We start from the raw sequence: 24452 nt of genomic DNA, 5'->3' as shown, positions 1-24452 counted from the left end.
AGTGCTTGCTTGTATGTAGGGATGTAAACAATGGAAATGAATAATTAACAAGCATGAAATTATGAGTCACGTAATATTTGCTTCAAACTGCAATCCTGTTTGCTCTAGCAGGCTTAGAGAAAAGTATTTAAGTATTGGATGTATTGCTTCCTTAGGCTGTAAACTATCGGTTTTGAACCGTAAAGGAGTAATAATAAATGTGATTGCTTCAAATAAGGAGCAGTAATAATCATCTGAGTCATCCTTTGTAAAGTAAAACCTCTGATTTGCATTTGGCATGATTCACTGTCATTATCAATTATTCCACTTAGTAGGTGTGGGTATTGCTCTAAGGATTTTTTTTTTCCTGGTAATCCATACTCAATTTCTAAAACTCATTTTTTAAAAAAGATTTATTTTAGAGAAAGAAAAGCAGAGAGAGAAACACACTCCCCACTGAGCATGGAGCCTGACGTGGGGTTCAATCTCATGACCCTGAGATCACAACCCGAGCCAAAACCAAGAGTCGGACACTTAACCAACCGAGCTACCCAGGCGCCCTTAAGTCATTTAAAAGATGGAACTGGTTCAAAAAATATTGCTAGATCACACATATATGTATGGAAATATACCTGTATAATGGAAAAAAATAAACACCGGTGCTTAGGATCATAAATCTAAATATAAAACCCAAACTATAAAACTTGTATAAGAAAACACAGCGCATCTTGGGAATCTTAGGTTATATGAAGCTTTCATACACAGAACACAAAAAGCAAGAGTCATAAGAGAACACATGTATAAAGGGGCTTTCATCAAAATTAAAAGACACCAGTAAGAAAACAAAAGGCAAGCCACCAACGGAGAAAAAATATTTACAACACATACACACACAGGCACGCGACTTGCATCTAGAATATACAAAGAACCTAACACTACAACTCAAGGATGAGACAAAAACAACCTGCCGTTGACAGAATAACAGCCCCCCAAAATGTGTACAACTTAATCCCCAGAATTTGTGATTATCGTACCTCACAAGGCAAAGGGACTTTGCAGTGTGATCAAGTTAAATGTCTTGAGATGGGGGGGTGGTCCTTGATTATGCAGCAGGTATGATGTTATCACCAAGGGTCCTTACAGAGGGAGGCCAGTGGGTCAGAGTCAGAGGAGGAGGGTTGAGCAGAGAAGCAGAGGGAGGACCACAAGGCAAGGAATGCGGGCGGCCTCTAGAAGCTGGAAAGGCAAGAAAATGGAGTCTCCTCCAGAGCCTCCAGAAGGAATGCAGCCCTGTCAGCACCTTGATTTTAACCCACCGAGACCGATGTCCTTTTGGCCTCCAGAACGGTACAAGAAGAAATGTGTGTTGTTTCTAGCCACTAGCCATGAAGCCATTTATGATAATTGGTGATAGCATCAATAAGAAACTAATACTCAACCCATCAGAGGAACCGCTTTGGTAAACAGTCTGGCGGTTTATCTGATGTCTGAGAGGCAGACTGGCAGCTACCTTGGGATGGGATGAATAGACGGAGGGATTGTGGGGGGGGCACAGGACTTTTGGGAGTTGTGGGAACATGCAAAAATCACCCAACACGTAAAACACTGCCCTTCCCATGGGTTTCAGAGCTGCCATTGTAAGACAGGACAGGACAAATGAATTAAGATTTCCCGTGAATGTAACAGACATTGAGAGCTACTGTTTACAGTACAAGGTCAAAAAGGGTATGCGGAGCACAGCGTGGTCCTACTGTTGTCAAATACAGAGCTGTCCCTGGGGTCAGCCCATGGCTGTCAGGACGAGAATGCGGGGACAAACAACAGCTTCCATGAAGGTGGTTCTCGGCCCACCAAAAAGAAAGCTGTCTTTTAGAAACCATGGCATTTGTACCCAAGGACAAAAGACTTAGCAGTGTTGCTGCGTACCTTTGGCCTAGGAAGAAATAAAGACTTTCCCGGGATTTGAGGTGTAGCCTAAGCTTTTTCCCTAGGGAAATCCCAGGTGCCCCTGGACACCTGCCAGGTCAAGCACAGGTTTGCTCAGTGAGCCAGGGGGTGCAGCCGAGCAGGCTTCCAGGTACCCCGACGATCACACAGAGCACTTCTCACAGAAACCACAGGATAAATGACCCCATCCCCTTTCTTACGAACGGGTAAAAAGCAGACGAATAAGACAATTTATTCCCTGCATCTGGGCCTCCCTGGTTCAGTGCCTTCTGCTTCCTGTGCACCTGGCGTGCCGTTCCGCTCCTCCTCCTGCCCTACAGAGGTACTAGCATGATGGGGAAAGGCCAGGTGTTGGCATCAGTTGTCTGTGAAACCAGCTGCAGCAGCGCTGGGATGCAGCATGGGTCCCGAGAAACAGAACGACGGGGAGAACGGGAAGGTCGGAGGCAGAGCGGCAAAAAGCAGACAGGGCGACGTCTACTGAGCTCGGAGAAACTGCCACATCAGAGACGAGTATCTTCTAAAATGGGGAGAAATTCCGGGAATTTCCTGTGGGATTTGGTGGTGATAACGAAGTGCTTTTCAAGTTAAAAAATCTCCCAAACTCAGCCTTGGACTCGCTTTACAAGGTGCCGATTGCTTTCTTCTTTTTTTTTTTTTTAAAGATTTTATTTATTTATTTGAGAGTGAGAATGAGAGAGCATGAGAGGGGGAGGGTCAGAGGGAGAAGCAGACTCCCTGCCGAGCAAGGAGCCCAATTCGGGACTCGATCCCGGGACTCCAGGATCACGACCTGAGCCGAAGGCAGTCGCTTAACCAACTGAGCCACCCAGGCGCCCCGGTGCCGATTGCTTTCTAATGTTTAATGATATGTAACTGATCCATAAACGCTATTAGGCCAGTTTAGAATCAAGAAAATGAAATAAATGAATGGATAAAATAAATAAAAATAAGAAACGGAGACTGTGAGTTTCAGCGACATATTCCAGGTGTGCCCACGGGCCACTGGGCACTGAAACGCACTGACGTGTGCCATCCCACGGGCTGTCACTTCTACACAAGGCCTCTGTACGCCGCACCCTCAGCTCCGTGCACGGGGACTCCAGCTGGGCTCCTCTGGACGGCCGGGCAGCACCAGCATTCCCTGCGAGCTAGAGGGGAAATGCAGACTCTGGGATCCACTCGTACCCACGAACGACAGAGCCTGGGGCCCTGGCCCTGTGGGCTGTAACAAGCCCTCTGGAAGCGTCTGACGCCTGCCCAAGTGTGAGAACCGTGGGGCTAACGTGCCATAGGAGTTCACGGCCGTGACATGACAGAGCCTGATCAGTACAAGAGGGGCGGTAATTGCTGCCACTCCCCGCCGGAGTGAGTCGCACTGGAATCTGTCACCAGCGTCCGTGGTATGTATTAGGGGCACGCCGTAGCCAGCAAGATCAGACGGGCAGCCCGACACCGGCGGGCACACTGTGCACACCATACGGAGGCAGAGAAAGGGTCACTGGCCTCCCCGCCTTCCTCACTCGGGCTCCCGGGTGCTACCCAAACCTCCTCTCCCAGAACAGCCGAGGTGTGCCGGCACCTGGATTCTCATGGAAGGCAGGCTGGCGGGGACAACTGAAGAGAAGCTCGAGGCTCCGTGGCTCCCGGAGTGACAGGTGGCTCCATGCATGGAGCTGGACATGAGAGGCTGGACGGGTTCATCTCCTTAACCCCATGCGTCCTGTGTGTGCAAACCCAGGCTCCAGGTTTCACGTTTGCCCCGTTTCGTTCTCTCTCGCTGGAAAGGCTAATCTGGAAGTTGGGAGCAGCGACACTTTGCTGCGGTACTCCCTGAATCTGGAGTTATTCAGCGGAGGGAATGAAGGGAAAGCGTTACCAGAGTCTGGCAACGAGCGAGCAGTCACCCAAGGGTGAATTCTCCCCGAAGATTTCTCTTAAACCTGGAGCAGCACTCCCCAAACTGGGGGGCATGGGGGGTTCCATGAGCTTATAGAGTCCTACAGGGACATGAATGCCTGCTTTTCCTACAGGGAACCTGTCCCCGAAAAGGCCCGTTATCCTTCATCTGCCCCATGTCCCACTTCGTCGAAATCTATGAGGACCTTCAGCCCCTGCAGCTGGTGGGAGAAATGCCCGAAATGGCGCTGAGCAGGAACCAATGGCATCTGTCACTGAACAGCCAAGAGGAAGATCGGGACCACTGTCACTCATAGAGGGTAGAGTCGCTTGGGAAACGGAAGACAAAGTGTTAGAGGCTGAAAGCCACAAAGACACCTCTCTCTGGGTTGGGAAATCTGCGAGGTGGGCGTTGGGAGTGTCAGGTTCTGGTCGCCGTCTAGGCGGAAATGGGCGGCGCTGGCTCCTGACGGCGGCTGCCCCCACGGAGGCTATGTCAACATGGCTCTGGTGTCTGGGGACAGGAGCATGCTTGCCCGATGACATGAGCATGAGCGCATCCTGCTGTGAAGCGCAGGCAGGGAGGACAGAGGTGTGGGGAAGGGGGCGGTGTCATCACCGGCCGCGCCTTCCACGCCACGCGGAGCTATCTTTCCAAGCAGGGGCGTCTCAGGGGCAAGCACCGAGGAAGCTGTAGGAAGCTCTCCCCGTGGAGGACACAGAGCGACGACGGGGCCAGACAGACATGGATCCGCATGCTGGCTTTGCCACTTCCTAGAGGTGTCACCTTGTCAAAGGAAAAACTCACTGAGAACTCAGTTTACTCAATGGTGCAATAGGGAGGATGCTCCCTGTCCCCTAAGGTTGTTTGAGGATGAAATATACTTGTGGAAATTGTCCACAACAGAGCACGTGCTCCACGCCCGGGGGTTGTCGTAAAGTGAGGTTGGAAATAAAGACCCTCGCGGGCCTTGTCTTTAGAAGGGCACGTCCCATGCGTTCGGAGGCCTGAGTGCCACGCTTCCCCAGGCTCGGGGCACAGGACCACCGGACGCACCACACGCTCCACGGAGTTCGCACAGTCATCTGTACACTCCCACATCATCCTGGCCCAAAGTAGGTTGCACTCCTCTTCTGTCTTTAATTATGGAGAAGGCAGGGGAAGGCAGGCTGGCAGGGACAACTGAAGAGAAGCTCGAGGCTCCGTGGCTCCCGGAGTGACAGGCGGCTCCATGCATGGAAAGGTGAGGCTCCCCAGACAGAAAGGACCCGCAGGGAGGTGGCCCAGGGGAGACAGGTGGGTGGGAGGGGCTGGGGCCGGTGGAGGTTGCAGGCTGCATCAGAACCTTGGGGCCTGTCCCACGGGGAGGGCGTTCCCTCCGGTGTGCTGTGTCATGGTTTCCCTCCACAGTCACGGGATGGAACTCTGGGGCAAAGAGCCTGGGCGTAGACTCATAAATTCAAGGGAGCTACACGATCTTTAGGGTGAGCTGTCCAAAGAAGAGCAAGCCTTAAATCCTATCAAGTGTGTTCACATCCATTTGTACAAAAAGCTGATACACATGATGAAGGGGAAAGAGCCCAGAAGGATGTGAGTAACATCGATAGACACTCTGTATGGACATATTGTTCTCTCTCTTTTTAAAAGCGTACTTTTAGCCGATCGCATATGGGAACAAAGGTTTTTCAAATGACGCTTCTCGTAGGGCCAGATATTGACAGAGGCCCCATCTCCTGCCTTTCCCGCATGGACTTTTCAAAGCGGACTCTCAGAAGGTGCAGAGGCTGATGGCAGCCTGCTTTCCTGTTTCCTGGAAGGAGGCTGCCGCTGTTCTACGGGGCCCCACGCCGATGTGCCCCTGCTTCCGCACGGGGGCTCCACCAGCAAGAGTCGCGGGCCGCAGCTCCCGCCTGGCACCAGTGGTCATCCTCGAGCACCCCCACGGGACGTCAGGGTGTAGGACTCACAGACGAGGCTCTGCATCTACTCCTGGATGACTGGGAAAGGCTGCCCACATGGCACGCTTGCGTTCTGATCACCCACTTGCAAAGCACCGTGGATGTAGGAGGTGGCACGTTAGAGAGGGGTCCCCACAGTATGTAATGCCCCGACACCTGAGCCTCCTAAAACTCTGCCACTTTCTCCTACGAGACTTCTCCCCAGGTCAAACTGACAGTATTGCTAGAGCCCTGTGATAACTGCACGTATACGCCCCTTCTCCATCAGCACCCGTTTTCAGGGTTTGAGTAGACCTTACCACACCAAGAGAAGTTCTCACTGGAAGGTGGCATGCAACCCAAGAATGATCCACATTTATGTTTTGTTTTGGAAAATATCCTCATGCACGGTTTGGAAATACTTAAACATGCAATACTCTTTACACATGAATGTTTGTTTCTTGGTTCACCAGCCAATGACCAACTCAAAAATTCCTTTGGCAGTCTTTGTAAATTATGTTCCATCGGGATGCCGTAACACTATTTTTATACCTTAAAGCAATGGTTCACAAACGGGGGGGTGATTTTGCCCACGGGGCTATATTCGTTTGTAAATCTTTGTTTCTGATTTGACATAGAAGACGAATGCATTAAGCAATAATTATAAATCTCTATTTATGAACACATAATGTAGAAAGATGTCATCCTAATGACAGTAAAAGCACAAAGCAGGGGGTGAGACTGAAGCCCTATCACAGCAAAGTTTCTGTATACTTTTTAAATTATGTTGGCATTAATGCAAACTACATGGTCACCTGTTAAGTTACTAACTGTAATCTTCAGAGCAACCACGAAGAAAAAAACTAAACACACATATAATAAAAGAAACAACAAGAGAATTAAAGTGGCATGCTAGAAGATATCTAGTTAATGTGAAAGAAGGCAGTCGGGGAGAAATAAAGGAACAACAACGAAATAAGACAAACAGAAACAACATGCCATACAAAAATCATATTTTATCAAGAATGGCATTTTATGTAAATGGCTAAAACCTCCCAATTAAAAGGTAAAGATTGCCAGAATGGATTTTAAGAAAGAAAAACAGTATGACCTTACTATTAAGGCGTGATCGCAAGGTGTAGCAGGTTTAAAGGATGGACAAAATATCCAATGTAAACAGAAACCAGAAGAGAGGCAGACACAAGATCCGACTCACGACAAACATCTTTACTAGAGACCACACAAAGAAATCTAATAGAAACAATTTATAGAGAGGTCATTCCAAAGATGCAGCAATTATAAACATGCATGAATTGAGCAACCCAGCCCCAGTTACATAAAACAGAAAGTAACACACACACACAAAAAATTGGAGAAATAGGTAATTCAACAATAGCAGTTGGGAGATTTGGATACCACACTTTTAATATGGGATAGGATTAGATTAAAAAGTAGCAAGGAAACAGAAGAACAGATTTAATGCCATTAACTACTTAAACACCACCAACCAGCTGCACTTAGCAGACATCTATGGAACATTCCATCGAACTGTAACATTACACACCTTCTCCAGGAAAAGGCACCATAACGTAGGAAAAGGCGTATATGAGGCCAAGGCCCCATAAACTTACAAAGGCTTGAAATCATACATCGTATTTCCCCAATCAACAATGAAATGAAATTAGAAGAATAGAAAAAAAAAAATGGGTAAATTCATAAATACGTGGAAAGTAAACAACACGCCTGTGTATTCAAAGGTCAAAGAAGAAATTAGAAGGGAAACTCAGAGATACTGTGGGATGAGTGAAAATGAAAACACAACACCCCCAAACCTATGGGGTGCGAGGAAAGCCGTGCTTGGAGGGAAGTGGTTGACTACAAACACCTATGTTAATGAAGAACGGTCAGAGACGCAGGGCTTGTCGATGGATTTGCGGAAGAGGAAGGGGCTGTGAGCCAAGGGAACAGGGGTAGCCTGTGAGTGGCTGGACAAGGCAAGGGAATCGGTTCTCCCCTACAACCACCAGAAAGGAATGCAGCCCTGTGGACACCTTGATGTTAGCCCGGGGTGGGGGGGGACTGATACGGGATTTCTGCCTTCCACAACCACGCCGACCTAATACATTTACCTTGTCTTACGTCACTTGGTTTGTGGTAAGGAGTTACTCCAGCAACAGGAAACCAACATAATAAGAAACTTTCTCGGCCATCTATTTTCATTTTTTCTTAACTCGACTTGTGTATAATGACTTTTAATTTAAGATTTATTTATTTTTGAGAGAGAAAGAGAGCACACAGCAGGGGGAGGGGCACAAGGAGAGGGAGAGCATCTCAAGCAGATTCCAACTGCCCGCTGAGCACGGAACCTGACATGGGCTTGACCTCACCACCCTGAGATCATGACCTGAGCTGAAATCAAGAGTCGTGCACTCAATGGACTGAGCCACCCAGGCGCCCCTCTAGAGGACTCTTGAGCACATCAAAAACACAGTCTACGAATAAACCTTTCTTAGCATTTCATTCACACGAGCTTTCACAACCCAAGGTCAACGGCAGCTACAGACAGTTCACAAAAGTACGTGTTGCAGCTTCCCCGAGGCTGTCCACCAGATGTTAAAAGAGCACGGTGGCCTCGGTCTTTCTTACCCCTACATCATATTCACCCATGTATAAACCTTATTAATCACCAGGTTCTTTTTTCCCATTTCCCACTGACACATCATGACACTTGCATTTAGTGAATGTCAGTAATTTAAGTTCTTCAATTTTAAGAGACAAATATATGACCACGGCGTTCCAGATGGATTTGTCTTTCTCATGGTTAGATGGAGAAACTCTGTGAAGAATTAGCTTCCGAAAGCTCTGGGCTTCACGGCTTAATGGTGAATCCATATATTCTTATGCCTTTTGAATAAGTGAAAGCCAAGAGCTGTCCTCCACAAAATGCAAAGTTTAAAGACGTTCTTCCCCCAACTCCAAGAACAGCTTTCGTTATCTACCTTTCAGGGGCCTCTCCTGTTACCCGTCTGTTTCTGTCCCTACTGTCGGTACGGAGGAATCCCCTCCAGAGGGCCTGCTGCAACAGGACACCAGTGGAAGCATTACCACGGAGACAGTGCCAAAAACATTTTTGATTTAGGGCGATGCTAATCATTACAAAATCTAGCAATCACGTTGCGGTGAAATCAGCGCTGAACAGCACAAAGAGCTCCTCCTTTGAAGACACAAAGGGCCACACGTAACCGGCATCCTCCTTCGGCTGTTCGGGTGTGCTTTCTGTTCACTTATTTTCCTGGGTGGGTGGGGGTGGAGGAATGTCAGAAAACTCAAGTGTGAAAAGATGAGACAGGAAGACTGGACAAAGTTCGGCGGTACTCCTGTTGGTGCGGCACTCACCGAACAGCCCTGAGCGTCCACTGTCCACCGCCCTGGCGCAGTGTGCCCACAGAACCTCCAGAACGGCGGTCCAGATTGCTGGATCCCTTCACGGTATCAAACTTTCTACATGCCTGGGTGGACTGCTAGGGCTGCCACAACAAAGGAACACAGACTGGGTGGCTTCAACAACGCACGTTTATCCCTCCCAGTCCTGGAGGCTGGGAGTCTGAGATCCAGGTGGGGCCGAGGCTGGTTGCTCTTGCAGCCGTGTATGCGTTCTCCCCGTGGCCTCATGTGGTCGTCCCTCTGTGCGTGTCTGTGTCCTCATCTCCTCTTCTTATAGGGATAGCAGTCCTATGCGGTCAGGGCCCATCCTAGGAACCTCGTTTTACCTTAATCACCTCTTTAAAGGCCCCACTTCCAAACACAGCCCCATTCTGAGGTCCTGGGGGTGAGGATTTCAACATGTGCATCTTGGGGAGTCACAATTCTGTCCACAACACAGCATTAGAGATCTCCATCTATTTGGTTATTTCCTTCTGGCAAAGGCAAAGGCAACCAACCACTTAAAATTACCCCTGTAGATCTTGTTATTCAGGGGGAGGGACTAAGAGAATAATCAAGAAATAAGAATCAAGATCCTTTTTAAAAGAATATGCTCACATACTAGAAACTAGTTTATATATCTCAGATTTTACTGAACTCTACCCAGGATTTCTGCAAAGATCCCAAGAGCAGTAAGGTGTGGGTCCCTCTTTCTACGCAGAGTATGCTGCCGGTATTCAAAAGTAGCGACGTGCAAAGCTTCTTGACCCAAGGGGACAAGCTTTGTATCCTGATTTCCAGCAGGAAAGTGGCAGGTGATGAGAGGCGATCTCTCTGTGAACCCGCAGAGGCTCCTTGGACAGAGAGTGAAGGCTGACTGCGTGTTCAGTCTCTGACTCATGTCAGTATACGCCTTTTATAAGGTGCTACTCTAACTCAAAGTACATGAAAGATACCAGCGTTCCATCAGATGTCATGTTTATAGCCCTCCTTGGGACTTGCTTAAACCTGGGAAGTATAATGAGAATGTAGAGTTCTTGTTGAGTTCAAAGAGTACTGGATTTAAGTGGAAACACATTTACATATATGCTAAAAAAAATGCAAAATCTAATCGGCTGGGTGGCAATGGAAAGAATGTGGTAGAGGACCATTAGTCTCCCCTAATGGACACGTAGCTCATTCAGTGCCCAAAATATTCAGTGACACTTAGAAGAAGGAAGACCACCGAATAAATTCTTGTGTGCTATTTAATATTTTATGACTTATACTCTTTAACTGAATTTGGCCTGTTGGGGCAACGGTGATGTACATAAACGTCGAAATGCACACTCAAAGTACTAATCTTCGCTCACAATTTAAGATGACATTATGGGAACTCTATTGGAACAGTCAAGTGAACTTCACATTCATCATTTTTACAAACTTCATTTATTAGGCCAAAGTGATCGTTGGCTATTTGTTAATTCGTACAAGAGAACCACTGAACAAGGAAATAAAATCTACTGGCTTTTTAAGTGTGGTTTAATGACCATAAAGGTGTTTAAGTTGATAAAAGAAATTGTAAATAGAATCAGACACTGTTATGGCCTCTTAACGGTGATGGCTTAGGTCTACTAACATTAATAGTTCTAGAGAGGCCCTCCGTCCCTCGGCGGTATCAGGGACCTGAGATGGCGTGGGTCCATCGGCCACAGAAGAGCAGAGACTGAGGAAGGAAGAGCATCCATGGCACCGCAGGCGGAGAGTCGTTGCCCCAAGGCCAACCCGTGCTGCCGGCACTCCAAGCTGATCCTGGAATGGAGTTTCCCATATTCAGTCAGAGGTGGGCAGGGACCTTTGGAAATACGACAGCCCCTTGTGTATGAGCAGGGTTTTCTCAACGTGAATCTGGTACCCAGTTTCCATTTAGAACACCTCTATCTGGGAACACGCATTCCCATCACCCAAGTACCACACACCCACCTTACATAAGGCCCTTTATTTACAGGCTAGAGTCCGTGCACACAAGTGATGTCGTGGACAAAATCCAGACAGCCATCAGATGAGAGGGCGAGGCCCACAGTGATGATTCTGTGAAGAATCAAGAATTTGTAAATTAGATTACAAGTTCCCAGCTCCAGCCCCCTTCATCTCTTTTCTGTAACTGGCAACTGGGTATTAGGTTTAATTGCATTTTCAGGTCGACTGTGCGTTCCTCCAGGTGAAATGACAAGGTGAACGTGGTTGTTATGTGGGTAGGTAGGAAAGAGAGTCCTTGGCCTTCGGCAGTTGTGGTAACCAGGGCTTTGAACGTAATGAGAGAAGGCAAGTCTCTATGAGAGAGGTGCCAGGATGTAATTACAGCTCAACACTTCATTAACCACACTTAACAACACTCAAAGATCACAGGGCACACACCCAGTGATGTCCCAGGTTCTGTTCTCATTTCTACGCTCATGTTGGTCGCGTTGTGTTGAAAATGGAGTCTGGGGAGAAGGGAGTGGTCTCATACATCAGATCCAGCGAGTTCCCCCCATCCCTGTATATATATGTACATAAATAGCATCTATCCGCACCAATGGGCGTGCAATGACCAAGGTTTCTCCACCGATAAACACACTGTGTCTGGGCACTGTTCTAAGTGCTTAGACCCAGAGAGTCCGCAGAACTGGCCTAGATCCAAACCTCTGTGGAGAACACAGTCTAGCAGTCAGTGTTTTGCTCACGGATTTGCTGCCAGCTTCCAGAGTCAGGCTGAGCCCTTCTGTGCCTTCCGGGCGCTGTGAGCATTCCGCCTGTCCCAAGTCCCCACAGGAAAACATAAACTGCATGCAAACACCTTCACCAGCAATGACCGTCTCTCTGGGAAGTGTCACGTACTCAGTTCATCCGAGGGAACAGCCTGTAACTTTCCCTCCGCCTACAATGCCCTGTCTCGTTGAAGGACTGAGACCCTTTCAAAGGGCATGGGAGGGCTTTGCACGCTGACATGTCCATTTGGGCTGGACCCAAAATGGCAGGCTTTGGCACAGGGCTTAAGGAGGAATCAGAGGGCCGATGGGAAGCCTGAGAATGATGAAGGATCCCGACCTGCTCCCTCTGTGCCCGGTCACACGCTTTCCTTCTGGCTTCCAAATCCATTTCTTTTTCTCTATTTCCATGCAAAACTGAACAAAGCAAAGCAAGACACATGGTAGAACAAGATGTGTGGAAGTCAGTGTAGCTGATGCCCAGATCCTGCCTTCCCAGACCCATGACCCAGCTCTGTGAGTGTTTGCACTGCATGTGGAAAGGGGGGCTTCAAGATGTCAACTTGAACTGCCTTCCAGGGACTGCCACCAGACAAAGATGGGCCTAGATGGATGGCCATTGGTTTTGGTTTTCTTGGCAGGGTGTCAGCTTCAAGGGTTTTCTCTGTGTCAAGTGGGAAACCATGGTAGTTTCCCTCCATGACGTCCATCTCAAAGTTGCCAAACCTTCAGGCGACTGAAACTCCACGTGTGCACATGCCCACAACAGAACTCCTCACTTCTGTTGTGCTTTATTTATTGCTTCCTCTAGTGTGTACTTCAGGACAAGACACTGCTGTTCAGCCAAGGTGGGAAGGAATGCTGGCCACCTCCATCTCCCTGGGTCCCTGCAAGCCCCACCATGAACTAAACAGCCTCTGAATCAAGCCTCTCCTCTTCCTTCCATGCCAACCCTATGCGTCCTTGCAGCTCTCAAAAAGATGCACCCATGACCTGCCCACCTGGAGCCTGTGCATGGGACCTTATTTGGAAAAAGGATCTTTGCAGATGTGATTACATCAAGAATCTCAAAATGATATCATCCTGTATTTGCTGGGTGGGTCCCAAATCCAATGACAGATGTCCTTATAAGAGACACAAGAGGAGTCACAGACACAGAGGAGAAGCCACCGTAAAGACCGGGGCAGAGATCGGAGGGACGTGGCCACAAACCCAGGAATGCCCGGAGCCCCCAGGATCTGGGAGAGGCAGGAAGGGCCCTCCCCTGGAACCCTGGGAGGGAGCACAGCCATGGCCACACCTTGATTTCGGACTGTGGCCTGCAGAATCGGACGACTGCACGAGCCTCCGAGCCCGAGGTCTCCCTGAGCGTAAGCCTTGGTCATGCACATCATCAAATACACCTTGCCAGAGCACCCTGTCCCCCTGGCCTGGGATACTTTTCCACCTTCTTCCTCCTCCACCTAACTTACTCCTCTAGCTCTAGCTCAGAGCACGGGATGAATGTTCTAGAAGGCACCCTGGGCTGCTGGCCCACTTCCTCTTCCTGACTCCCAAGGAAACTGGGTCAGCTCAGCAGACAAATGACAATGCAGCAGGATGGAGGAAGTCTGCTTCCCCCAATGCACAACCTACTGCAGCCCTGACCATGTCCCTGGAAGCACACGGGTGGATCTACTCCTGGTCTCAGTACCCGGCATTTGGGGGGCCGGTTAGCAAAGCCTGTGGGATCCACAAACTGAATGAACGCACTGACCACCTCTCTCTCCTTGAGAGTCCTTGTGGATCCGACCTATCACGCTTTCCTTAAGCTGCTTTGAACCTAAACCTCTACCCCCAAACAAACCCTCAACAGCAGAGTGCCACCTGTGTTCAGCCATCTGGACGGACCCACGTACAGGCTGGCCGCCTGAAACCACCTTAACTGCCTTGGATGGCTGGCTACCTGTCTCGTTCCAGTGACCCAGTGGGTGACTTCAAATGCCTTTATCAGGCTCCTGGCCATCAGGCAAGGTCCGCACAACTGGTTGGACAAGATGGCTGCTGAGATACGGCTGGAGCCTTCCGGAAGGGACCAGCTGGTCAGGCCGCAACTGGCAGAGCCAGAGATGACTTCCACGTTTGTGCTATGAGCACATAGCCAAGCACAAAAAACGCAGCCCACAGGAGAGGGCACCACACGAACCACGGGGAGAGCTGACCGACTGCTTCTATCTGCACCACGCTCTTCCTCTTGGAAAGGAATCAGGGACCCGTTCATGGCCAAATTCCTCAAAAGAATGTAGGCACATTCTCAGTGAAAGCTGCTGGTGAGGGCTACACTCGTCATCCAAATGCTCCTGGGTGCCAGGATCCTGCAGTTCCACCCACAGGAGTACCCGGACTCCAGCATCGCCAGTGGTGTTTGGGGGGGGAGGAGAGCTGACAGACCTGCCCTTGAGCAGACCTGCTTTCAGTGATCTGTTGCCTCTCTCTGCTGTAAGTGTGAGGGGGGCCCGAGGCCACGTGTGTGATGGGGGCACCCGAGGCCAGGCATGTCTGATGGGGGGGCCCAAGGACGCACGTGTGACGGGGGGCCGAGGCCACGTGTCTGATGGGGGGGCCATGGCCATGTGTCTGATGGGGGGGCCCGAGGCCGCACGTGTGACAGGGGGGCCTGAGGACGCATGTGTGACCAAGGGGCCCGAGGACACACGTGTGAGGGGGGCACGAGACTGCTCCCAAGAGCGCGGGGCTGGTAGGAAAGTCTCTGGACGGGCACTGGTTCGGGGAGGAAGCCACTGAGAGCCTAGAGAAAGGCAGTGGCCATCGGAAGGACGTAGAAATGGCTCTGGAGTACTTAGAAGTAAGTACTGCACTGCTTTGGGGGTGGGGCAGAGGGTGAGGAAGGGAAGATTCGCAGGAAAGTCCCAGTCTCTGCACGTGTGGCTCACAGGAAGGCAGGAGAAGAGCAGATCAGGCAGGGAATTCTAGGCTCCGTGTGAGATACACGGTGTATCCAGGTAGGGTTGCATGGTGTTGACCAGGAAGTGTGGGTGAACGCAAGAGACAGGGGAAGGCAGACCATGGGGTCAAAGAGTCCTGAAAGCAAGAGCGTTTGCTGAAGCCAGTTCACAAGTGATCTCCAAGACACAGAGGGGGTCCAAGCCAGTCACCAGGCCCCCACATGAAATTAAAGAGAAGAGGAAGGAGTGAGGAAGACAGAAGAGGCATGGTCCTGGAAGCCTGAGACAGATTCCCAAGGACAGAGTGGAGAAGCGGCACCTGACGCAGAAAGTTCCTGAACTGTAAGAAAATTGTGCCTAGTGGATGTGGCAACACAGAAGTCACTGCTCCCTTCGTGGGCACAGCTTCTGTGGGCCGTGGCGTGGAAGCCAGCTCTCAGGAAGATGGGGCAGGGAGGCAGCAGGGGCTCAGAGTGCAGCTGCCTTTCCAAGAAACTTGGCAAAGTGGAAATGGGGGAAATGCACTCTGGCTGGACCAGCAGGTTGAAGCAGCATCTCTGTTTCCGTGTGAAGGGCAGACGTGGCATGCTTTATGCTGACGCATGCAAGCGTTAGAAATAAGGAATGAGCAGCTGCGATTCATCCCGAAGAAAAGGCAAGCATTTCCTCCCTCGAGGAAGGAAGGGCCAGGAACTCGGTCCAGGAGGAGGCATGGGCGTGAGGAGGACCATTCCCTGCCCTGCCTGGAAAGAGGAAACCATGCCGGCAGATTCCTGTGAACTTACCGCGACATAGCACACTGATGAAGAGGCCACTTTAGAAGTACACCCCCAAATTCAGGACCCCACTCTATTCCCAGCCCCAGCAGCACAAGCAAGAGACTGTAAACACCAAAACGTCCGGTATTACAGAAGCGATTACACAAATATGGGAAGCTCTTCACGCACAGAAGGGCCATCCTCCTACTAAGCAGCATGTTATTTTACTTGATCGAACAATACACCCTGATAGGATAAAGAAGGGCATAACGTATTCAGATGATTAAATCTCTTCTGCAGAATCATATTAAACAGTGCACTAAGGGCCCTGGGTCACATATCAACGTGGTCTTTGATCTAACCGTCTTTGTATTTGGATAAGCCTCTAAAGTCCGAGAAGACGGGACACCGTGTCTATGATATGCTGAAGATACACATGGCTCCAAGCCTGCCCACAGAGATGCAGAAGTTAGGGTTTCTACTCAGCTCCGCAACAAGCTCACGGGGCTGGCCTGCCTCAGTTTCTCTTTAGGGAGGACAAGGTGCTTCGATTCTAAATCTCAAAGTCCAGGATAATGCCACTCTGAGAAGCCAGGCACCTAAGCGTGCCATATTAAAAGCTGATTCATGGTCATCAACATGAGTGCACAAAGCTCAGAACAGAGTGACAAAGTGGCCTTAAAGTTTACCTTGATTATAGTCAATAATCAATTTAACCAAAGGAAATGCTTCATGTTAACACATGAAGAAGGGAGGGATGTTTGAGTGGCTCTGCAGTTTAAGCGGTTAAGCATCTGCCTTCGGCTCAAGTCATGTTCTCAGGGTCCTGGGATTGAGTCCCGCATCGGGCTCCCTGCTCAGTGGGGGGTCTGCTTCTCCCTCTGCCTGAGCTCCTCCTGCTTGTGTTCCCTCTCTCAAATAAATAAATAAAATCATTTTCTAAAAAAAGACAAAGGAGGGGAATGAAGCGATGTAGAGTGAAAATAAGCATGCACTACAGGAGTGTACTGAAGTCAGCAAAATGGTGGGTATTTAATGCAATCCAAGAGTATCTGTGGCCAGAACAAAACTATGAGTAACATCTTGCTGCAGGAAATGTTTCTTCAATAACCATGTGATTTTTGTTTTTAAAAGCAAGAGCTACAGGGTTTCCAGGGTCTTGAAATTGAGGTAGACAAGGGAAGGAGAAGTCCGTATACGCGTATGAATCGGTGACCCCCAGGGCCTTGATGCCAGGAGTAAGACTGGGCCCAAGGGAGCATAGAGAGTACGCGGGCAGCACATTGAACATCATCCCATTGTGTCACTCAAGCTCCGTCTAATGTCCAGATTCCTTAGACCGTGGTAGCCCACGGTAGTGAGAGAGAAAACAAACCCATGGCCAGAGCTGCCGAAGTCAGTCGACATGGTGCATGAGAATCGGTGAGCAGAGTGCAGGGAGTCGGCAGATGGGTGACAGAGGGACACGGTCGCCTGGTCGAACCAGTGCACCGTGTGAATGCAGAGGATGGTGGGTGGCCACTTTCTGAAGGAACTGAGGAAGCCTTTATTCCTGTTTTTTGCGTGTGACCTCCTGACAAAATGTCAGCTTCCATGTAACGCACTACCGCAAGAAAATCTGGTGTGCGCGCAGACTTGCTTTGCAAATCCCCAGGCCAGCTCCCACCGCACCGTGACGACAGGACAAGGAAACGGACGGCCGGACAGGAAGGGGAACGCGTCTTCTCCGAATGTTTCCCACTGTCCCACGACATCCAGGAATGCCACCTCAAGTGTCCAGGGAGCTGAGGATTCTGGAGCTCTTACGTCATACTCTAACATGAATGTTGTTAACAATGTCTTTTTATGTCCTTGTCTTTTTAAGCAGAATCTACTGACTACGACCTATTCGTTTGTATTTGGTTTTGTTTCTTCGTGCTACGAGCTAAAGGCTTAATCGTCCTGTTCCGTCTTCGTAGCTTTCTACTGCCTGGAAAAGTCCCAAGTAGTACAGGAAAGACCCATACAACCCAGGCCTCTGTGCAACCAAACCTTACAATCTGCAGACACCATGACACTTCATTCCTTTACACCTCTGTACACTTCTCCAAAAAATACGGACGCTCGTCTACACAGCCAAAATAAGTTAAGAAAAATGAAGTTAACCCTTCCAAAGTGGACAAAGTGTAGACAACTGTATTTGCTTTCTATCTGTCCCTGGTTTCCAGGGAGTCTGATGCCAGAGGTCTGAACGCCCTTGGACGGGGAGAGATCACGGCCTGTGATCGGATTGAGATGGAAGGAGAAGCACTATACTTGGCAGGCTGCACACGTACGCACACGGACAAAACGACACTAGGTTCCCAGAAACACCCTCTCTTCAGGGTGAGTGGTGCGAGGCCTCCACATTCCCCGAAGCCACACCCGGCCCGTCTCTGTGCCTAATGCTTCAGGCCTTCGAGACACACGGGCACCATGGCCACTGCCTATTCCTGCTCTCTCGGGCTCCACACTTCTCCCCAAAATGCCCCACGTGCCACCGTGCAGGACGACAGTGGGTTCCACAATGCTTCTGAGGACAAGACTTGACAGCAGGCTGGGACTAGGGTGACAGAACGGACCCCCCGCAACCATGTCCCCAAAAAGGCAACAGCGTGCCGCAGCATGTTCCTGCGGAAACAGCTGAGACCAGCGGGGCATCATTTCCAGGTTAGAGGAGACGGGGGGGATAGAGGAACAGGTAAGGAGACACCAGGTGGAAACAACCAGACAAATACCAAATCCTGAACAAATGTAGAACATTCCATAACATAACCGGCCTGGACTCTTCCAAAAGTCACCATCGTGGGGGAAAACAAAGGTTATGCGATTCGGGGATGGGGGAAGTGTTCTGATTTGAAACAGGATAAAGGGACATAGCTACCATGAGGAACACGTTTGGAAATTACTAGAGCATTCTCAGCTGGACCAAGAGGCCATCCTCGCCTCCACGTTCCTATACAATCATACTCAGAATCCTTTTTTTTTTTTAAACTCAAACTCTGTGCTTGATAAAAATACTGTCTCTCTGCTTCAGGAAACATGTGCATTGCTCAGCCATTTCTTCTCCTGGTCCGGAACGTCCATTTGTCTTTTTTGCCCCTTTCTGTACTTGACAAACATCCTCCAGGCACTTCCTGTTCAAAGCACGGCTCTGTCCCTACCATGCCCTTGCCGTGTTCGTTAGCATGTTATGCACAGATTTCACTCACCATGGTTTATGTCCCATCTGGACTCTGAGGCGAAGAGACTTGTTCTGAATCCCATACCGCACCTGGCCACCACATAGTTTCTGAACAGACAAGGGTGAGCGAAGGCACATCTCTGCAGCTGTGCGGTCCACCACGGTGACCACAGCCACAGGAGGCTACTGAAACCTACGTACAACTGAATAAAAGGAACAATTCTGTTTCTCGGTTGCACTAGTCATATTTTATGGACGCAGGGAGTACGTGTGGTTCCTGTCCGCAGTGCAGATAGAGAACATTCCCACACGGCAGGCAGTTCTGCGGGATGGAGAGTGCTGGTCTGGACAGCAGAGAGGTCGACAGGTCTCATTAAGGACACTCCACTTCCCTTACACATACAGGGTGCAGTCGGGATTTCAGGGCATGAAAGGGAGGGAAGAGCTGCTTCGTTTGGCTTTCGTCCCCAACACCTCAAATTAGCTCAGATGTGCAAACTATGATTCTGGTCTTGTTCTCAATTCGTGTAGAGACAGGACAGTCTACTGGGGGTTGCACGCAGTTTGGTTTGCTTCTGGATCTCTCCCCATCTAGCCACATGATCTGCAAGATTTTTAAGTAGAGCATCCCTGATCACAAAGGGGAATATACCTTGATCTCGCTCCTAGGCCCAGGAGAGGAGAGTCAATGGCCACCAACTGTCCAGCCCAGGAGCACGAGCACAAGCACAAACTGTCCGCCAGGCCAGGGTGTGTGGAGGTGACCATCCTCCTCCCAGACAGGGGCCCCTCTCCGTGCAGACACTCTTCCCACTGACACTTAGCTCTTGACTGTAGACATCACAGGGAAGGATGCGAGGGAGTCAGAGCATAAAGGGAGGGGCTGAGGTGCCCGCCAAAGGCTCAAAAGGTACGCTAAGGTGTGCTAGAACGGTAGGCCACCTCTACAAAGCCAAGGCAGACAAAGCTTCTTGCGCAGAAATGACATGCGTTCCAACTACTACGTTTTCAAGCAAATTCTCCATACATGCCCTAGAGCCAGTTTTAATCACAGCTATCTGCACATTACAGACATGACTGCCCCCACCCATTTTAACACAATTAAGTGAAGGTTTCCATAGATCAAATGCTCTAATTATTACTCACTGGTACACACGTACCCTTTTCAGTAGGAAATTTATTTTCAAACGTAATCCACTCTGGAACGACATTCTATTTTCCAGCTATGGGCTGTGTCTGAATCACTTTTCAAATACTTCACCCCAAGGTGTGACGCGTCATCTGGGCATCTATGTAATGAGTGCTTTTGGTGGACACTTCTTGGGGGCATCATTTCCCTTGCTCTTTTATGAGGCATCAAATCTGCACCTACCCCTGGACAATGACAGAGCATAATGTGAATCACAGGAGTTAAAAAAAAAAAAAAAAGAATCAGAGTAAAAGGCACGTAATCAGAAAGACAAAAACAGACCAAAGAGCCCCCAGTGCATTGCTTTTCCAGAAGAAAGGAGGAACAAAGTAAAAACTGGATCATGAGAAAGTAAGAGAAGGATGGTTGTCCCATGACGATAGCATCTGTGAATCTAAGGTGCGGTGAAGTGAAGGAATGTAGGAGACAGTCTGTGAATCTAAGGTGCCCAACAAATCACACCGTGAGGTGAAGGAATGTAGGAGACAGCAAGGACAGGGCATCACACGCCTGCACTGACAGGGATCTGCTCAAGAGCTCTCGTTTCTCAGCACCATTCTGCCATGTGGATATCTCAATTCTTCTCGAAAGAGGAGCAGCTGTGGTGACCACTGGTCAAGTGACCACTAACTACAAGAACAAACTTGAGAGGGGCACTGTTCAGGTCTACTAGAAAGCAACCCCAAAGGGAACAGAGTTTACCAGTTTCAGTCCATACTTGGACTATTCCTGACGAGTGTTCTACAACATAAAACAGAGTCCCTTCTTCCGGGAGGGTCCTTGCCCGGGGCCCCCACCAGCATCTTACTCCAAACTCAGGAAGTCGGGAGTCAGGGCTGCCTCCGGTGGGCTCTCCTCCACCGCCAGGCCTCCGACTGGCCTCCAAATTTCGGCACACTTCTTTGCAAAGGTGGAAGGAACTTAATTAAGTTTCACCTAGCAAGCTGAACTAAAACCCCAGCACGTGCTTCAGGTCGGGAACTAAGGGAGCACAAAGACGTCCAGCACAGGTCACCTGCTCTACTATGCAAAGGAGAAGCCACACGTCACCCGCTGAAATCCTGGAACTGTGTGCATTTACAGAGATGTGGTAAATTATAATCAATAGTGCAAATCTTATCATGTCCTTGCACAGATGTCTCTCTTATTATTTTCTGATTTTTAAGAATGTAAAGATAAGCTTATTTTTCTTTGCTAATTTTTAATGGATGTTAAATAATCACTATCAGACGCCTAGGAAATACATTTTATGTGCACTACATTTTACATAGTCCAACGTTCTGAATATTCTTAACATCCACCCTCCGCCTGGCCCCGTTATCAGTAGGAGACATCATGGGCTGCTTCCTAAAGACCTGCATGGGACCGTCCAATACGACAGGCATTCACCCAACGTGGCCAAGGAACACTTGAAATGTGGCTAATTTGAGCTGAGATGTGCTTTTAAGTGTAAAATACACACAGATTTCAGAGACTAGGTCTCAAAAATGAATGAAATAGATCTGGGGGATTTTTACACTGATGTGTTGAGTAACACTATTTTGGATATGTTCAGACAGGAAAAAATAGACCATTCAAGTTCATTTCGTCTGTACCTTTTTCTTCTTTAGTATTGCTGTGCAACGTTTCATGCAGTCTTATTTCTATTAGACAGCAGTGCTCCGTGGAACAATCTTCTTGTCTTTTACAGAGAAGGGGTCCACCCCTTGTGCTCCTAATTTCAGTTATTTACGAACTAGATAATCTTCCCTATCTGGAAGCCTAGATACTGTTGAATACCTATCATCTTCTTCCTTAGAAATCTTGTCCTGGTTCATAAACAATCTCAGTCCCCTTTCCTCTTTTTCTAAATGGCATCTGAGAACCAAAATTATTACCTCGATCATAGTTGATTGTTGCCTTGTGTCAACAAAAAACAGAATCCGAAAGCGCCTCTATTTCAAATGTACTGGCAAGTGCCCTGTCATTGTCAACATTTCTATAAAAATCTCCATTTACTTCCTCATTCTCCTCTGATTAAACAAGCTTCTCCGGAATATAAGCATTCCCCATGAAACTAACCCTTTTCAGTTTCATTTCCCTGAGGACCCCAGTCCTGGGGGCTACACTGGCAAATGGAACTTCCAGGGAAAACGCATTCACAGTCCTACAAAGCAGACCTACTGCAAAAGGACTCATTATGAACTGATGGTAGAGGGTTATGCAAACAACAGACACTCGGGATGAAGTCAGGAGCTAAAGAACTAGAGCAGGGGTAACTGGCTAGACCGAACGAGATAAAGCAGTACATTCTGGACAGCGGTGTTTTATACAAGACATTTTGTAATGGAATGGAGTAAATGAATTTCTGAGAAAGTCCTGCAAAGCCTTACTACCTCAAAGAACACTTAAACCAGGGAGGAGGAAAAAAGGGCAGAAAATATGGAGAAAATCTTCCCAAATGGCACTAATTCTTGGTTCTCTGACCAATTCAAAGGACTGGGTAACATTGCCAGGGGCTAGACCGTTAAGGGGCCTGAAGCAGCGGGTGGAGCTCCTGGTTAATCGCTGTCCCTGCAGGTACCATGGTCAGATACACCACATTCATGGCTTCAGGAAACAGCTGTGTTTGAATCTGGAGTCAGAAGTAAGCAGCCAGCTCATTTAGAAGTTTAATAAATTTAATTTTAATGAGACATCTCGGCTGCATTAATATTCATGATATGAATATTAATGTTGCCCACCCACAACAGGTTTTCGGACCTTCCATTTGAGAGTAAGGAATTTATTTGACAGTTTAAGTTCTTGATCACCTGAGCAGGAAAATTCATGTCTACAAAATATACTTATGAATCCCAGAAGGTTTCTGAAATTGAGTTATTTCAGATTTAGGAGCTGCATACACATTTCTCTGCAATTAGTAACCTCTATGGGGTGGGTTTTTTTTTTTTTCTTCTTTAGGAATTCATCCGTTTCTCTCTCTGCGTTCATAAAATAAAGTGACTATTTTTTGTGTGCCTTAAAAAAAAATCAGTCTTATTACCACAGAACCATCTAGCAATATGACTGGCAGGGGGGCAAGGTCACAATGACCAGGGAAGAGGAACACATCATTTACATTTAGAATCAGATCGATCTGGACTCATTCCTCAGCTTTGTTCCTTCTTTGCTGTGCAACCTTGGACAAGTGACTTAACCTCTCTGAGCTGCAGTGTTTGTTTTTATTAGTGAATGCAAACATTTCCTCCTACTCTGCAGGGTTTTAGGACAAGAAGAGATAATGTGTGGGTGCCTGGGTGGCTCAGTCGGTTAAGCGACTGCCTTCCGCTCAGGTCATGATCCTGGAGTCCCGGGATCGAGTCCCGCATCGGGCTCCCTGCTCGGCAGGGAGTCTGCTTCTCCCTCTGACCCTCCCCCCTCTCATGTGCTCTCTCATTCTCTCTCTCTCAAATAAATAAATAAAATCTTTAAAAAAGAAGAGATAATGTGTGAACATCTCCACCGGGTCATGAGTCTACACAAAGTAATGGGGAATTTTTACAGTTCAAGGAGGGCTTTTGGGGTTTACGAGGTCAGAACGCTATATAACCTAATGGTGTTACGAAACATGACGTGGAGGCTTTACTTCTCTCCCGATTCACGCACTGAGCGTTTTCTTCTTTGGATTCTACTTGAACTTCTCCTGGCCGCTGACCCTCCTGCCTCTGACCATCGACTCTCAATCGGGCCGTCTGAGGGCAGCAAGAGGGCGCCCAGTCCTTCCAATCAAGGGGGTAGCTTCTCGAACTCTCGTGCACCTGGGTCAAAATGCGGGCTGCGGTGGGGCGATTGGGCGAGTGCGGGGTGCGGCCCCGCGCTCTGCACTGCCAAGCCCCTCCCCAGGCGAAGCCTGAGCGGCGGGTCACTGCGGGCAGCCGGGGCGCTGAACAGGGCTCCTCCGCCTCCGCAGCACAGACATCTGAGGCTGGATGATGTGCCGCGGCGTGAGGCGGTCCTGTGCACCCACAGCGCGCCCCCGGACTCCAGCAACAGCCCCCTCCGGCCAGGTCACCCCCGCCGCCTGCAGAAGCCCCCCAAACGGCGGGCTGAGGACCCCCTGCGCTGTGCGACGCTTCAAGCGAGGTGCGTGCACCCCGGCGCCCGCGGCGACGGCCCCGGGCTAGGCCGGCTGGGATGCGCTGGGCTGGCGTGCACGCGGGGAAACTGAGGCCGGGCCGCGCTGCCGGCACCCGCCGCCGGAAGAAAGCCTCCCGCCCGCAGGGTGGTCCCCGAGCACCGCCCCCACGCGCGCCGCACCCCCCACGCACTCCGTCCCCACGCGCGGCGCGGCCACCGGAAGTAGTGCCCCGGGCGCCGTCGACGCCAGAGCCCCGCGCGCGGCCGTCCTGACGTGGCCCCCGGCGCCCCCGCCGCCCACCCGGGGGTCCCGGACACAACCTCGGGGCCGAGAGTCTGCGGCCCCCC

General features: G+C 49.5%; 2 protein-coding genes across 6 annotated transcripts in view; one reads left to right on the top strand and one right to left on the bottom strand.

Annotated features, from left to right (window-relative positions):
* Window positions 1-23695, bottom strand: part of LOC115939883 (pseudouridine-5'-phosphatase) — a 44839-nt gene extending 21144 nt beyond the window's left edge. Inside the window, exons 1-3 of one of the 5 annotated variants that reach the window (XR_014141424.1) lie at window positions 23578-23695; window positions 11149-11256; window positions 10596-10977 (exon numbers count right to left, since the gene is read on the bottom strand). Coding sequence is in view for 1 of the 5 variants with exons in the window: in XM_081809219.1 (XP_081665345.1) it covers window positions 18849-18903 (55 nt within the window). In the remaining 4 variants the exon portion in view is untranslated. The other 4 variants (XR_014141425.1, XR_014141426.1, XR_014141427.1 and 1 more) reach the window with 4 other exon arrangements.
* Window positions 23696-24019: 324 nt separating this feature from the next.
* STS (steroid sulfatase) overlaps window positions 24020-24452 on the top strand; it is a 137391-nt gene continuing 136958 nt past the window's right edge. Inside the window, exon 1 of the mRNA XM_081809216.1 lies at window positions 24020-24110. The gene's annotated coding sequence lies outside the window, so the exon portion shown is untranslated. The remainder of the gene's footprint in view (window positions 24111-24452) is intronic.

This window comes from Leptonychotes weddellii, chromosome X, assembly GCF_054177405.1.
Source record: "Leptonychotes weddellii isolate Sample4059 chromosome X, ASM5417740v2, whole genome shotgun sequence".
Classification (NCBI taxonomy): Eukaryota; Metazoa; Chordata; class Mammalia; order Carnivora; family Phocidae; genus Leptonychotes; species Leptonychotes weddellii.
Note: the sequence above shows the minus strand (reverse complement) of the source record. Positions and strands in the feature narration are given on the sequence as shown.